General features: G+C 43.8%; 2 protein-coding genes across 2 annotated transcripts; both read right to left on the reverse strand.

Annotated features, from left to right (window-relative positions):
- Positions 1 to 738: 738 nt before the first annotated feature.
- Positions 739 to 3,998, reverse strand: arl14 (ADP-ribosylation factor-like 14). The gene is made up of 2 exons (XM_047589471.1): positions 1,139 to 3,998; positions 739 to 1,065 (listed from the first exon to the last, which is right to left on the reverse strand). Exons 1-2 carry the CDS (start codon positions 1,735 to 1,737, stop codon positions 1,062 to 1,064), a joined length of 603 nt encoding a protein of 200 aa, XP_047445427.1. The 5' UTR covers positions 1,738 to 3,998; the 3' UTR covers positions 739 to 1,061.
- Positions 3,999 to 5,652: 1,654 nt separating this feature from the next.
- ppm1la (protein phosphatase, Mg2+/Mn2+ dependent, 1La) lies at positions 5,653 to 13,474 on the reverse strand. Its single transcript, XM_047589470.1, has 4 exons — positions 12,216 to 13,474; positions 8,390 to 8,564; positions 7,072 to 7,233; positions 5,653 to 6,543 (listed from the first exon to the last, which is right to left on the reverse strand). The coding sequence occupies exons 1-4, from the start codon at positions 12,612 to 12,614 to the stop codon at positions 6,188 to 6,190; spliced, it is 1,092 nt and encodes a 363-aa protein (XP_047445426.1). The 5' UTR covers positions 12,615 to 13,474; the 3' UTR covers positions 5,653 to 6,187.
- Between the last annotated feature and the right edge of the window lie 1,714 nt (positions 13,475 to 15,188).

Raw genomic sequence — 15,188 nt, forward strand, 5'->3', positions numbered from 1 at the left:
CACCCGGAGACTTTCCGGGATTCTTATCCTGCTGCTTCTCTTTGCCGCGGGCTACTTTATCCAGAGAATATTGTGCTCCAGAACCAGGCAGCTCACCCCCCCGCCGAACGGACAGCCAACTGTTACCACATCACAAGAACAGCTGTTGGAGAGCGTTACACCGGACAGCTTTGAGGACCCGGCGCGCACTGCTCATTTACCCACATATGACGAATGCAGACGTCTGCCTACATATGAAGAGACAGTGAGCGACGGTGGCACGGGACGGCCGGAATCCTCTATGGGAAAGCAGGCTACATGACAAGGACGCGCTTGAGATTCAGTGTTTGCGAATGTATTTTATATCGTTGGAGTGGACGTTTAAGAAAAGCAAACCACACAAGGCGTTGACACATTTTCCCTACAGCCTGAACCAACGCGCTGCAAGACTTTGTGACAGATTTTATCGCCTTTCGTTCAATTTGTTCAGAAGAATGTTAAAGATTTTTTGTTTCTTGGTTTCTGCCAAACGCGCCTGGTATTTACAGCTAACGTTCATAAACAATCAAATGCGTTATAAGTCAGTAAAACAAAATCATATATATTAAACGCTGGTGTTTCCAATTCCCTGGTTTATATGAACTTTGACATTTAGCACTTTGATCCATCTAGAGTTTAATAAAAATCTGTTACCAATTACACATTTATCAAATATAGACGTATAAAAATAAAGCGCCAGTAAAAACAGACTGACAGAGGTCCAGACAAGCATTTGCATATATTTTTTGATATAATGCCGTTATCAGTGATGCTGCATTCTTTCAGGAACCCAAGGGTTTATTGCACATGCCCATGACTGTAAGATAATGGAGTTCTGTTTGATAACTGAAAGAAGATATTGTGTGTATAGGCAAATAGGGTAATTATTGACAGGCCGTTCAATGCACAGTAGTATGCGTGCATATGTGCAGAGTTCTTACAGCTTACATGATTCTGAAAACTTGGAGCCACTGGACTAATGCTCGTACAGTTATTGGATAATATAGATTTAAGGACAGACTAAAACACTATTCACACAAAGGTTAAATTATATAAATAATTTCACCAGTCACATTTCCGGTCGAAAATTTTACATTTCTTATCAATAGACGAGAGCTAATGTCTGGTGGTTCTGATGTAATGCACTGTGTCCTTGATATTTTCTTTAACCGCACCAGAGTCCGAAGGGAGTTTGACCATTTGCACCACTTGTCTGAAGGCATCTTCCACTCCAAACCCCGTCGTCGCGGAGCAAGGCTGGACGAACCAGTCCCGGCCCGAGCAGGTCTTCTTCAGGTTGAATCTGTCCTTTAGTTCGGTGACAGTCACCGCGTTGTCCACATCCTGCTTGTTGGCGAGAAGGATCAGCGGCCGGCCTTTCAGGTGCTCACCCCTCAGTGTGTTTTCTAGCTCCCTCTGCGCCTCGTTCAGACGGCCCCGGTCAGAGCTGTCCACGACGAACACGATGGCCGACGCATTCTGGTGGAAATCCTCCCAGTGTTGGCGCATCCTCCCCTGACCACCGATATCCCACAGGGTCAAGGCGATGGTCTTCCCGTTCTTCCTCGCCTCGAACATTTCCACGTTGAAGCCGATGGTGGGAACCGTGCCGACACGCGTGTTGTGTTTCAGTTTGTAGAGGAGAGTGGATTTTCCAGCGTTGTCTAGACCCAGAAGAAGCACTTGCACCTCTGGTCGTTTGGATGCACCCAGGCCCATGTCGACGCGGATAGAAAGAGGCAGTGAGCTCAAATGGGACAGTTATATCTTCCACACAGTTCCCTTTAATACCGTGTTTGCTTAGTGCGTTGCCTGGAGTTAAATAGATAAGCCATTTGCTTACTGCTGGCTATGACCCACGATAAGGTGCCGCACCAGGGGACAAAGTTTGTACATGAACATATCTCTGGAAACAGAGTGACACACTTTTATTGCCTCAATGAAATCATTCATTCGTCCACGCTTTATGCCGTGCGCTCCCTTTATATTGACCCACATTGTAAGTTGTATCTCTGACTCACAAAACACACTGAAAGCATAACCAGATGACAGCGTTTTTATTCTATTATGATTTTTAATCAATGACGAAATTGCGTGCAAGTCGCACACAGTGATTAATAAATAAACCGTCCTTTTTCTTCAACTATTGTCAGGCGGATGTTGCCACCATCTTCTTCTTCGGTCCTTCTTCAAAACAAAAGGAGTCCTCCCACAATGGAGACATTCATTTCCAGCCCTAAAAATGGGTCTAAAAAGACTGACCCTCAGTCCGTCACGTTCAAACTTCCATCATTATAATAAATAAAAAAACATTCTTACAATACTTAGGCATTGGTGGTACACATATATTAATACAATGGGTTCTTAAATAAGAAAAATATTAGATAAAAGCAAAGGAAAAATAAATGGTTAGTCGACCAAAGTGCACTGTGTTTACAGTTTACATCCACGAAGTACCGACTTAATCCAATCTCCCATCTTTTATGTGATCTATTTCACAAAAACAACCAATAAATAAATCTTTTTGTGCTTCTCACTCGGACACAGTCATTCTGGAAATAACGGATCCAAAGATCACACACTGGCTCAAAGCGCACGGCTCTTCACATCTTATCGCCATCTTCCTCTCAGTTTAAGACTTAATGAACTTGAATGTCTCAAATGGAAAACAAAATGATTTCGGTGATCAGTCCAACGTCTCCTCCGGATCATTGAAATCCACCTCAACTCCACAAGTTGCTGTGTGGGTGCGTCATGGAACTTCACCTCAGCCCAGGAACCCAAATCAGCTCCATCTGCTGCTCTGAAGCTGCCAAAGGTGAATAGCACAGAAGGCATCCGGTCACAAGACTCCTGGTCGGTTCCAGAGACCGAGTCGTTTAATTTATACCTGAAGATTTTCATCATCATCAACTGCATCAAGACCTGGTCCATTTCTCTTCGGGCTTCACCCACACTCCCCCGGTTGGGTTATCCATCACGTAAACCAGTCCCCCTGCGTCACAGCGACCATGGTGCCAGGAGTGGGACGTTGACTTCTCGGTTGTCCGAGCGGATGAGTGAGGACATGCCGCCTGAGTAGCAACCTTCTTCTGAATGTGGACAACGGAGGCTGGAGTAGAGCACGAATCCGTTTTCTGACACATTTCCACCCCGCCGAAGCGCTGGAAGATCACCCGGGCTTCAATGGAGGATTTGGAGCTGTGCTGTCCCATGTTGTTCACAACTTCAAAATAATATTTTGAACGGTTCAAATGAACTGCAGAATCTGCGGAACTGCTTCCCAGGTTGCCTTAATGGTCTGCGTCTTCTACGGTTGCCTATGCACACTCATCTAACTTATAGAGCGCCAAATCCATGTAACCATGAGTAATCTCTGTTCCCGTAAGGCTGAAGCTTGACGCACTCGATTTTATAGCAACCAGACACTGAAGTGGTGCAACGCCGCTCCTAAGCATTCGCATCAGCTCATGTTCGAGCTATTCTGGGCCTGTCCACCTGGTGCCGACTGTCACTATGTTTGGCATCACTGAGAAATTTCCAGTTGCGGGCTACAGTCGGGTCCAGTTGCCCCGCTAACAACGGGGCACACTTTTGGCACAGGGGGATCTATTTGTGATCAGAGGCATATCAGAAACGCTCCGATGATGCCACGTGTGTTCCCTGACTGCCGGTGTGATCTCACCACCTCAGCCTTTGTGGTTGTTTATAGCTAAATGATTTACAACATGCTATTGGTGCGCCAGTTGTGATGGAACAAGAACACAACTGATTCAAATTCCCGATGAGGGGATAAAAAAACAAAAGGGGAGAACCTTGGTCGGTGCTTGCCGCTCCCTACATGGCTAATTTTCTTGTGCCCTTGCGCAAAGAACACACCTCAGGTCCTACAAGGTTGTAAAATTACACCATAAAAATTAAGCAATTCAAACTGATCTATAGATCTGTTTAGCACACCTCACCCTTGACTCGGTGCTAATATAAAAAAGGACCATTGAAAATAAAGATTTTAAAATGATGCACAGTTTACAGGCCACCGTGAATCTGACCTCTGTGATAATAAAGACTAAAGGAGGTGTAGATTTCAGATGAAAGAGTTTGTTTAATACTGATAGTTTACATACAGCAATGTTTTTTTTTGTTGTTTTTACACTGAGCATCCACTCCGTCTGAATCATGGACAACTTCTCTTATTAAAATCACGGGAATTTATTTTATTGTAAACCTCTGTTCATGTACAGAAGGACAACAAAATGAAAGTACAGTATAGTGATTTGGAAATCTGCCTGAGACATTCAAAAAAAAAGAAGAAGAAGAAACAACCAATAAATAAGGCATAAATGGTTAAATAAGAAAAAGAATCTCCTAATTTTTCTCAATCGATGAAAGGTCATGTGGTAACATAATATAGTCGTAAATCAAGTGTGGCTTACTGTAACTTCCCTCGACAGGCTGTAGCCGTCAATGACACCAGTTGTGTTGCTTCAAGAACATATCATATTCCTAGCTACTATCGGTCCGTGCAGCTCGGGGTGAATCATCTTTTAGTTGTTTTTTTTTTTTCTCTTTTTCTCGTGGGTATCCGTTGCAGCTGATGTTCTGTGTACTTCCCGGGCCAAAGGCAGCCACCAGTGTCCGCTAATACACGCCCTCTGAAACTCAGTTTGTGAACATGGATAAAGCCGAAGCACATGCCCAGATGCAAGATGGTGCAAAACCACTTCAATGGAACAGTTCACATGAGCTCCATAACACTGCAATGTGTTGTCAGGTTCTAAATCAGGCTCTGCATACATTAAAACCCTTTTGCATTAGACAGTGTTCACGATGGCTGATATGTAAGACTTTTCCATTCCAAAAAAAACAAACATTTGAAAAAAAGTGCATCTCTTTTCTGAATTATGTGTGTTTGTTGTGTTTGTATGTGTGTGTGTGTGTGCTAATGCCGGTTTAGGTGACCTTCCACCCATAACTTCTCATTTGAGCATCACACACCTTCTGGAGACTTGAAAGGTGGATTTAAAATATTAAGTTTGAACCTTAAAAAGGAAACAGCGGCTGTGTCAGTTTGGGCGATGGAGACCAAGGTAGCCCATTCAACCCACCCACACTGGTGTCAGATTCCAGCGTGCAGTGTAATGCTCGGCTCCAGTGACATCCGACTGTTGTGCATGTTTAAAACAGCACCCCCTGTTTAAATAGGCACAAATTAACAGCTGTTGCTGCAGATTTATCAGGCTGTAAAAGCTCTGCATTTTTGGCCTCATTACAAATAGATGTTGGTGAATTAATTCAGAATTAAATTCTGCAATGATCATTTTAGAATAAAGTCAAGAGAGCACTTAAATATATTAATGTTAACATTGTTCATGTTCTCACAATCCTTTGGTCTTTACATTTGCCACTGTACGACAGTTTATTTTTAAAGGCTTTTTAAAAGACACAGAGCAGCGGCATCAGTCAACCAAAATACAGTAGCAGGCCAATAAGTGTCTATTCCTGTTTGATCTTTTTTTTTTTTTTACACTGTGGTAAATGCTCACAATTGGAATCCATTGTACCCTGACTATTTAGAGCTCGAAGAAAGTTTACAGTTCTTGAAGTCACAGGAGTGTGTGTTCATACTCAATTCAGAATTGGTTGAAGGTATTAATAAATAAATGGTATGGATCCACTGGAGCCTCCTTATATTCAACAATTATTTCCGGTCTAAAACAGTCGCATACTTGACCTTAGAGCATTAGTAAAATGCTGTGAGTTGGGTGGTTTTGATTGCAACAGCATTTTCAGTAGCTGCACAGTAAATCTTGTGTAGGCACTAGTAGAAGCCTCCAGTGGAGTCGTACCATCCGTGTGCATGTACGGTAAACAGTAGTAGAGCAATCACAGTCTAATGTATGTGTGCTGGTTCAGAGGAAATCCTCTGTTTGGTAGTCTTAGTACTAAACCTCTTTATTCTCGTAGATTGTTATGGTGTCATTTGTATGTTAAAATGCCCCTTTTTCAGTCAAATCAAACAAAATGTCATTTTTACATATGATTTCAAGTGAGTGTGCATATGTCTGTATGCATGTGCACTTGTCAAAAGTACAGTTCTCATTACTTGGACTTTCAGCAGTCCTTCTGTGATATTTTACGTGCTGCTTGAAGCTCTAAACCTCACCCTGACCTAATGCCCCCCTTTGCTGCTCCCACCCGCCCCGCTTTTAAACTTCACCACCATGACGGTGATGTTGTCGGGGCAGCCGCGGTAGAAGGACTGGAGGACAATGCTCTTGGCGCCAAAGTGAGGCTCGTCCAGGCGCTCGCGGACAAACCGGACTGCCTCCTCATTACTGAAGGCGTCCCACAGGCCATCAGATGCCAGGATCATGAACTCTGGCTGCAGTTTGTCCAGGTCAAAGGTCATTATATCGGGGTCGGGAATGACGACGTTGAGGTTCTTCAGTGGGTAGTCGCCTAGGGAGCGGGACATAGCTAGGATTCCCTGGACTCTCCAGGATCCATTAAAACTGATGAAGCCTCCTGGAAGTAGAGAAACGGAAGAGAAAGGTTATGCACAAAATTCAGAATTTGAGTCTGACCTTTAAAAAAATAAATAAAAATCACAGATAATGTATCTATTTCTGACGCTAAACAACGATCAGGCATAACATTATGACCTTAACTACCTTCCCAGAGAACGGACATAGGCCTTCTGAGGGTGTCCTGTAGTGTAGGACCAGTTTAGGATCTAGTGAATCTGGAGACCAGGTCAACACCTTGTGCTGCATCCTGCTGGGGATGGCTGCTGCCATCAAGGAGTGTCATTGCTATGGGCTGGGGGTGCCAGGTCCAGAAGTTTCCCAGCAGAACATTAAATTGTGACAAGATGGTCAATGTTCTTTACTGTCAGTGTTCATAACGCTGATCAGTGTACTACTGTATGCATAACAGGGTGCTTTTCCAAGATTGACCAACAGATGGCAACCTAGGACTCCTCATTTTGCAGATGCAGTGCAGGCCCATACTGCATATGCTTCACATCATGGTGTAGCTGTTCTAATCACGCACCTGCCCTCTTGATCCTCTTGCGCTCTTTAAGCTGATATGGCTTGTGGTCATGTGAGAGCGCAACGGCGTTCCCGTCCTTGTCGCATAACACGCCACGCGAGTCCCCGACGTTGGCCACCGTGAGCTCCCTATCTGACAGCAGTGCCACGAGGCATGTTGTTCCTGTATGGGAAATTCAAAGAGAACGACACAAAAAAACAAAACAAAAAAACAGAGGAGGTTGACAACAACTTCAGCGAGCGTCATGAATAATCCACAGATGCCTTGTCGTTGAGAATTCTTTTCATTTCAACCTGTGTGGAGAGGCAGAAGCTCAGGATTTACGGATCAGCGTGTTTTTGTGATCACACCATTCCTGTTATGCAAGTGGCACTGATCATGGCAGATTTTTGCAAATAAAATCTCTGCCAGATTTACAGCGTCGCACAAAGCAGTGTTTACCGAGAGCATGTATGAGGAAGAAGTGTGGTTAACATCTCAAAACTTTCTCACACTAAAATTTCAGCAGAAACCTTTTCAAGAATGAGTGCTCTTCTCTCATATGACAACGCCATTATTACATTTTACTTGGCATCCCACACTTTAAAAAAACACAGAGATTTGTCATGATTCGACTCTTCTTTCATGCCAGAGCTCAACATACATGATGACGTGTGAGATTTTTACTCTTCCACTCCGCCTTTAATAATATCCTGAGCTGACACAGTGGTTGATATACGCCAGAGAAATCAATGAAGGAAAAACTGCAGGCCAAAAGTGTGGGGAAACAGTTTTTTCTTTTTAGTTATTAAATGTATCAAATGCCACCAACCAATCAATCTGAACGGTTTCTCTGACATTTCAATCAGCGAAGTGCAGCGGCACAATGTTACAACGCAGTAGCCGCACTCCACTAAGTCAGCATTTCTAGTGTGGGCCGCACAGAAGGAGTGGATATCGGCTGGGGAGCCCTGGGCTGAGATGATGTCATACGGGACATTGTGATAGTTTATTATTTGGGCAAGGTGCCGTGACGCACCACGTCCTTTAAGAGGCAGAGCAAGTGGATCGTACCTGAGGGCATCGTTTTAACGACTGTTTTGACTGAGGCCCGGGAGGAGAACAAATCGTGCGTGAATTGGGTTTTCATATGTAAAGTGCATTCGAAGAACTGCCTGCTCACACTTTGCAGCAAAGTGTGAGCAATGCAGTGTGTTTTCAACATAAACCTCAGCTGTTTTAAGTTCACTAAAATTCTAATCCAGCAACTAATGCTTCGAGTCTCCCCTATATGTCGCATAGACGGAGCCCTGAAATCACTCTCCCGCCCCCTCCTGACCTGCTTCATCGTGGTTGGCAGAGAGCTTGTCCAGCATCTCACGGTCCACAGCCAGGATGCGCTGCTCCAGAATGCTGCCGTACGAGTAAGCACTCTCTCTCTTCTCTCGCTCGAAGGCCTGCAGCTGCTGCTTCAGGGACTCGGGCAGGTGGGCCTTCACATAGTCGGCTGCAGCCTGGGGTGAGGAAAAAAGGGAAAAGGAACACACAGGGGGGTGAAGAGAGGAGCAGAGGTGGTGCATAGAGCTGCTTTTTATCAGAAATGACAAGTCAAGGAATTTGTGTAACCAATTTATTACTTTGGAAGATTTTAATACAGCTGAATCTAAAATGAGAAGAGGTGTCCATCTCCATTGGCGATCCTAGGTCCTGGCAGAGACGTGTGCTTTAACCCTAGTCCAAAACAGCAAAATCTGTCATAAGGGAGATAAAAGGAGGGCCCTAAGTGGATTTGTGGACTTTGTCGATAGGTTTTAAGAGGATTTATGGTTGTCATTGCAAAATCTGCCAGGGCCATCTGGGGGGGGCCCAAACGGTTGCCTGTCTTGACAGTGCACCCTGGCAATAATTTCCTTCTAGTAAAGAAAGAGTATTTTTCAGCTATTTTTCAGTGGACTTTTACAGAGCGAATTTAGCTTGTACATTCAACCTTTCAGAAAAGCCTTCTTGATGTACTGAAAACAAAAAGCATCAGTATAGAAGCAATGAGAAAAAACGTCACTCGTAGCAAAAGGTTTTTAGATTTTGATTATCAGTGAAGTGAAACCCACTGAATGCCGCAGCACTGAGGCAGTAAAGAGGACTGGTGGAGTCCAAAACAGAGCTGGAAGTGCAAGTTGAAATGTGTGTGTGTGTGTGTGTGTGTGTGTGTGTGTGTGTTTATATATATATATATATATATATATATATATATACATATATATATGTATACAGCAGCTTATGTTGCTCACTGTCTTCGGGACGTGTAAATAGGTCATCTTTCACTAAAAGATCTTTTTCCCCCGATGCTCCCAATAATTACATTAATTCAGTGATATAAATTAAGCTGCTCATATTCATATAACCGGCTGTGCTGTATTAGAGAGCTCTTTTTGTTACATACAGCAGGTGCTCTGCGCTAAATTATTGAACAGCCTCCTCCTCCTCCAGCCCACTTGACTTCCACCTCCTCCTCCTCCTCCTCCTCCTTCCTTTACTTATTTGCGCATTCCTTCATTTTCTCTGCCAAGATTGCCATTATGCTAATGCTGCTGAATTAAATCTAAAAAAAGGGGAAGGTTTTATGCTGTCTTAACGTTCCTCAGTTCATATATATTTCATATTCACAGTTCTGGTGGAAATCGGAACACTCTGGGCAGCTCGGTCCACATGCCTCTCTGCTTCTCTGAGCAGCTTTCTGGACACGTTTCAGCAGCTCTGCGGCAGGTGTATGAGCCCTTTTGTGAATTCAATTTAATTTTGTGCTAAAACCTTTTGTGGATTACGCTTGTTAATTTTAATATCTGGCAGAAAAATTAAACTGTTTCGATTTTAAATTTTCATGCATAAGCAACTGAAACTGTCTCCGCTTCGTTAGGTGCAGCAATAAATGTTACAGACCTTCGCGATGAAGAGTATGAGATTGGTAATTAAATATGGTTTTTAAAGACTGAGGTTATAACATTCCTAAGCAAAAGAGGAAACCCCATCTCCTCCTGCAACACCAACTTCCTGTTCATATCCTTTTTGTTTGACGTGGGCGCTCGCCGCACTCTGTGGGGCTGGATCAACAGAAGCGAGCTTCAAGTGGAAGTTTCCATTTGCAGTAAATAGCAGAAAACGCCAGTGTGACCGCAGTTACAAGCCACTTTTAGATGACTCGCATATTTTACTGCCTGCGCATTTAATTAGCAAATGTAAAATATACGATGAACTTTATTAAAAGTTAAATAATCGCTGTGAATTGTATCTACTACCTGACGATGAGCTATAAAGATTGGAGTGAAGGCCTGTCCAAGTGGTAAAGAACAAAAAGTTCCTGCTTCAACAGAAAGCAGTGTCTGCAAATCAAGTTAAGCGAGGAGCGGCAGCTCGTGCTGACTTTTATAATTCTGGGCCGTAACTCACTGCCTCGATAAAAACTAGCGTTTGAGAAATGTTCTGCATGGTTTCAGAGCCAAGACGCACTGCACTGAAAGACAGTCTGTTCTGCCTGTCCGTGCTTGGCTTGGCCACATCGCTTCATTTAATATGGCAAACTGCATAAAAATGCAGCCCCCTGCATAAACTGGTGTCTTGGGAAACTGATAAATGATGCATTTACTGTTTGGTGGCAGTTTTTACACTGGGAATTGTGCTAATGAGCAGGACGGTGTTTCCATATTCCGGGGTCTGCGAAGTCTGTGTAGTGATGCCAATCACTCAGTAAAAGCTAAGACAGATGTCAGAGGGACCTGTTTAAGATTTAAAAAACAAACAAGACATGTAAACGAACATGAGGAGGGAAATCAAGATTTGACTGAAGACACTGAAGCATGGGGAAAGATGGGGAACGAGAGAGGACAGGAAGGACAAATATTTGTGTACAGGACAGGAATAGACAGAGCGGTGAGGATGAGTAAACACTTCTCTGTGTTTGTTGTCTCTTCCCAACAGAATCACTTGCTCACTAATCTCTGTTTTATCGAAGGGAAGCCTGGTGATCTTTGTATTTCTCTGTATACAAATGTGAAGGAATCAGGATGTGCGGCACGTCAGAGCAGTGCCTCTCAGAGTCAGGGCGAGCAGGGGAACATTTAATTTAGGAGCCAGAGTTCTCGACAGTTACAGCATCTCTGGACAGCCAACTAAACTAAGTCCTCTTCACTTAAGACAGAAAATCAATTCCCTGGCCCCAATGAAAACCTCCTAACAGAGATTAAAAGATTCTAATTAATCTGCAACTATTTGGACTCATTCATTGTTCAATTTTAAGCAGTGACGCAAAAACCTCCCGGCTTCCAGTTTCTCAAATATCAACATTTTTAATTCCGTCGTGAAAAATTAAGTGGACGTTTGTCTCGTCTGACCAAATCTGATTATTTAGGGACACATTCCTCCATAATTTCTCACATTTTAATGCAAAAGTAATGCCATATCTGTCCTTACTACACAAACATATACATTGTTTACTGAGAATCTGTATGAGTGATTTAAAATCACAAAGTATACGTGCTATACTGGGACCTCTGGGGGACTGTAATGATAGTGGGACAAAGTGGTCTTCAGGCAGCCATGAGAAACCACTGACCCTTGACAACGCAGCCCGAGGAGGAGGGAGACACAGACAAAAAAGGACACACACACACGCACACACACACAAAGCTTTTTGTGATGAATCTTAAGTCAGCTCTCTCACTGGCAGTGGGGATGGTGGAGGTGTTCACACAAGAGAACACAATGCAGAAGTAGGGAGGGGAAGTGCTCTGTTTGAAAAACTCAAGTGGGGGGTTTGCCAATCAACCAGAGCAGTTTACATAGAAACTTGGCAACTCTGTGTAAGCTTTATTTCTTTCTTTCTATACCATGTAGGCTATGCACACAATGTGATATAATTTATAGGTTTAGAATGGCCCAGCATCTGCCTATATTCTTATTTTATAATAAAGATTTTGGACCAAGTGCTGCTTTATGCATTGTCTGGGGAAAAAAAAAAAAAAAAAAAAACTTGTCCTGTCCTTCTATCTCTGTGCCAGCTCTGAATCAAAGTGGTGCTGGGAAGACGCAGCTGCAGTAGCAGATCTGGAAGAGCCCAAAACTAAACGCAGTGTTAAATACATGTGGGCCCTCTCTCCCCGAGCCTAACCCACCTCTCCACCGTGGCCGTCGAATATCCCGAATATCGACGGGTGGCTCTTGTTGGTGATGTCGGTGAGCACCTCGAAGCGGTCCTCCATGTGGTCCCTCCGCCCCTGTATGGAGTACACGGCTACGTTGTTGTTCTTGAAGTCCCAGGTTTTGGAGAACTCCGCATCCAGGATACTGAGGCCTCCCAGCCGGTCGTTCTGCATCATCTCCGCTACTTTCCCCTTCACCATCTTCACGGCGTCCCGGCTGGACTTGACGATGGTTTTCACCTCGTCGGTGTGAAAGAAGTAGCTCCACAGCGCCAGGCTGATGCACAACAGAAACAATGTCTCAGGCCTGAGGAGAAAATATCGCATGATCCGACCCAGAAGAGACAAGAGCGTCATTGTGTCTCCTATCATCACACGCAACCAAGCTGCGGTCTCTCTCTCTCCCCCCTCTTTTGCACAATTCACTCCATCCGCTCAGCGGGACGATGGAGAAATCGATTCGCTACCACGGTATCAGACAAAGATTGGTTTTCGACATTGAAGCTGCTCCTCGGAGGTGCTGCCTCCTCTACTCTGAGCACATTTACGCACGGTGCACGGCTGGCTGAAAGAGACCGGGCAGAGAAGCGCAGGACAAAAGCGAGCAGGCCACTCTCATCGACTCGGTCCGATGTCTTGGTCCTACACCCGACTCCCCAAACAGCTGCAAGACGATTCTCCGACTTGAGCCAATCTCCTACAGCCCATTGTAGAGCGACGGATCTTTTCGGTTATAACCACCCCGGAGAGGGAGTCACCAGGGGGGCGAGAGGCGACGATGTGACTCGGAGGTGTCCTCCTTTTCCACCGCTGACCCCGTTTCTTCTATCGGATATGTGTCTATTCTGTCTCCGCATCAACATTACATGTTACACACATACACACAGCCTACACACGCCTCCATTCTTGGCAACTGTCAAGCCACCAAAGGAAGGACGAGACCCAGATCCGCAGTGTGCTGGATGACTCAATAAAGCAAAAGAATAGAAAAACGGTGCAATTAATTCCACCGGCGTTATCGCTAAAGGAAGCGCTTTATTCTGAAAGTCTTTAGCGGAAATGTGTTTTTTAACATAGTAGCAACTTGACACCGACACGTTTTTTACATGTATGACAAGAGTGCGCAGCTGCGAGCTCACATCATGGACTAGTGAGACACCGAACCAATGACGGTGTCTGCTGAATCAGATGATGATGTCATCCTAATATAATATATCATGTTTAAAATGTAAATAAATCTCCCATTCATCAGAGAATGAGCTTATTGACTTGTGTGAGAGCCTGCATGGTAAACCAATTGGATATAGAATATTTGGATGGTATCCAAATATTCTATATATACACATACCAAATAGCTATCCAATGCTTATATATAAGCAGTACTTGTCCAGTATTTCGGGGGAGTCTGAGCCTTTGTTCATGTCGTAGAAAAATGGCTCATGCGTTGGTGCAGCACTCACTGCAACCAACACAACGAAACTAACTAAATGTCTCCTCCTGGTGGCTTCTCCGAATACTACACCGCAGGTACCGCCGTCTGTAAAATTTGGCCATGTACAGCGTAACGTCACATGCAAACACAAAACATACACTAATTATTAACTTAGTATACATTTCTAACTGTATGCACTATGTACACAATGAAGCATTATTATGCAGTATACATATTACACAATTCCCCAGTTTAGACTTTCACTGTGTAATTGTTGCCCAGCTTGAACTCAACTAAGGATGTTTAATTATTCAGAAAGTGGGCTGTATAAAAATAATTTTAATAGATTCACAATAAACAATGCATGTTGAAATCATAAAATAGTATCTGGTGATTTAGTAACAGCTGTATGAGCAGAGAGGCTGTTTGATCATAGCTTTTGATTTGTTGTTTCTTTTTTCCTGCTGTGAAAGGTGAAACAAGCTCTGTTCCAGTGTAAGGTCTCAAAATGGACGTCAGCCGGGTTGAGATTTAGAGTGAAAAACTGTTTAACCACATTCAACAGTGAATAGTGAGAAAAATACATTTAAACAACCAGAATTAAATGGTCTTTTCCACATATTAGTACGCAAAGTGCTTTCCAGGCACGGTGATACATCTACCTATTCGTAGATCATCTATAATCTGTGCCCTTTTGTTCACTCTTTAAAACAGAGAATGGACACAGGCCTTCTTAGGGTTGTTAGTGTTGTTAGTGGGGGCCTTTGGATCCTATGGGTTGAGGGGAGGGGCCTCTGTGGATCAGGCTTGTTCCATTGCATTTCGCAAATATTTGATCAGTTTGGGATGTTGTGAATTTGGAGGCCAGGTCAACCTTGTGCTGTTTTCCATGTTTTTTGTAATGTTCCTAAACTGTTTATGTGTGTGCGTCTGTATCAGGCTACGTCCTGCTGGGGATTGCTGGAGGAGTGTCATTGTTATGGGGTGGAAATGGCCTAGGTGGTTGGTACATGTCTAAGTAACATCCACATGAATACCATCTCCAAAATTTCCCAGCAGAAGACTGAACTGTCAGAAGTTGGTCAATGATATTTACCTCTTCTGTCAGTGGTCATAATGCTATGCTTGATCGGTGTATGCACAAATAGCATGCCACAGTAAAAGTGTTTGTTTTGCATTCAGACTGCAGTCAGAAAGTCGAATTTTGAGCATAGCTCAATTAAGCTCTGCGTGTAAAGCACTGATTGTGTCAAAATATATTAGTATTAATGACACTGAGCTCTTCAAGTAAAGAACTCAGAAATCAGACTTTTTGTGAAATATTGAAGTTTAAGTCGAAACTACATTCTGAGACATGTAAAGCTTGGTTCCCTGGTGCCAGGTTTCCATGAGATTTACCGGGTTTGTTAGATCAAGGAGGTGGATGGACATCGATCCTTCTCCCACTGGGTGTACCGTGATCCATTTTCTGCTTTGAAGGTACAGCCAAAGGGTGCGATCGCCATGAGGTGTTG

This window comes from Mugil cephalus, chromosome 7 (assembly GCF_022458985.1).
Source record: "Mugil cephalus isolate CIBA_MC_2020 chromosome 7, CIBA_Mcephalus_1.1, whole genome shotgun sequence".
NCBI lineage: Eukaryota > Metazoa > Chordata > Actinopteri > Mugiliformes > Mugilidae > Mugil > Mugil cephalus.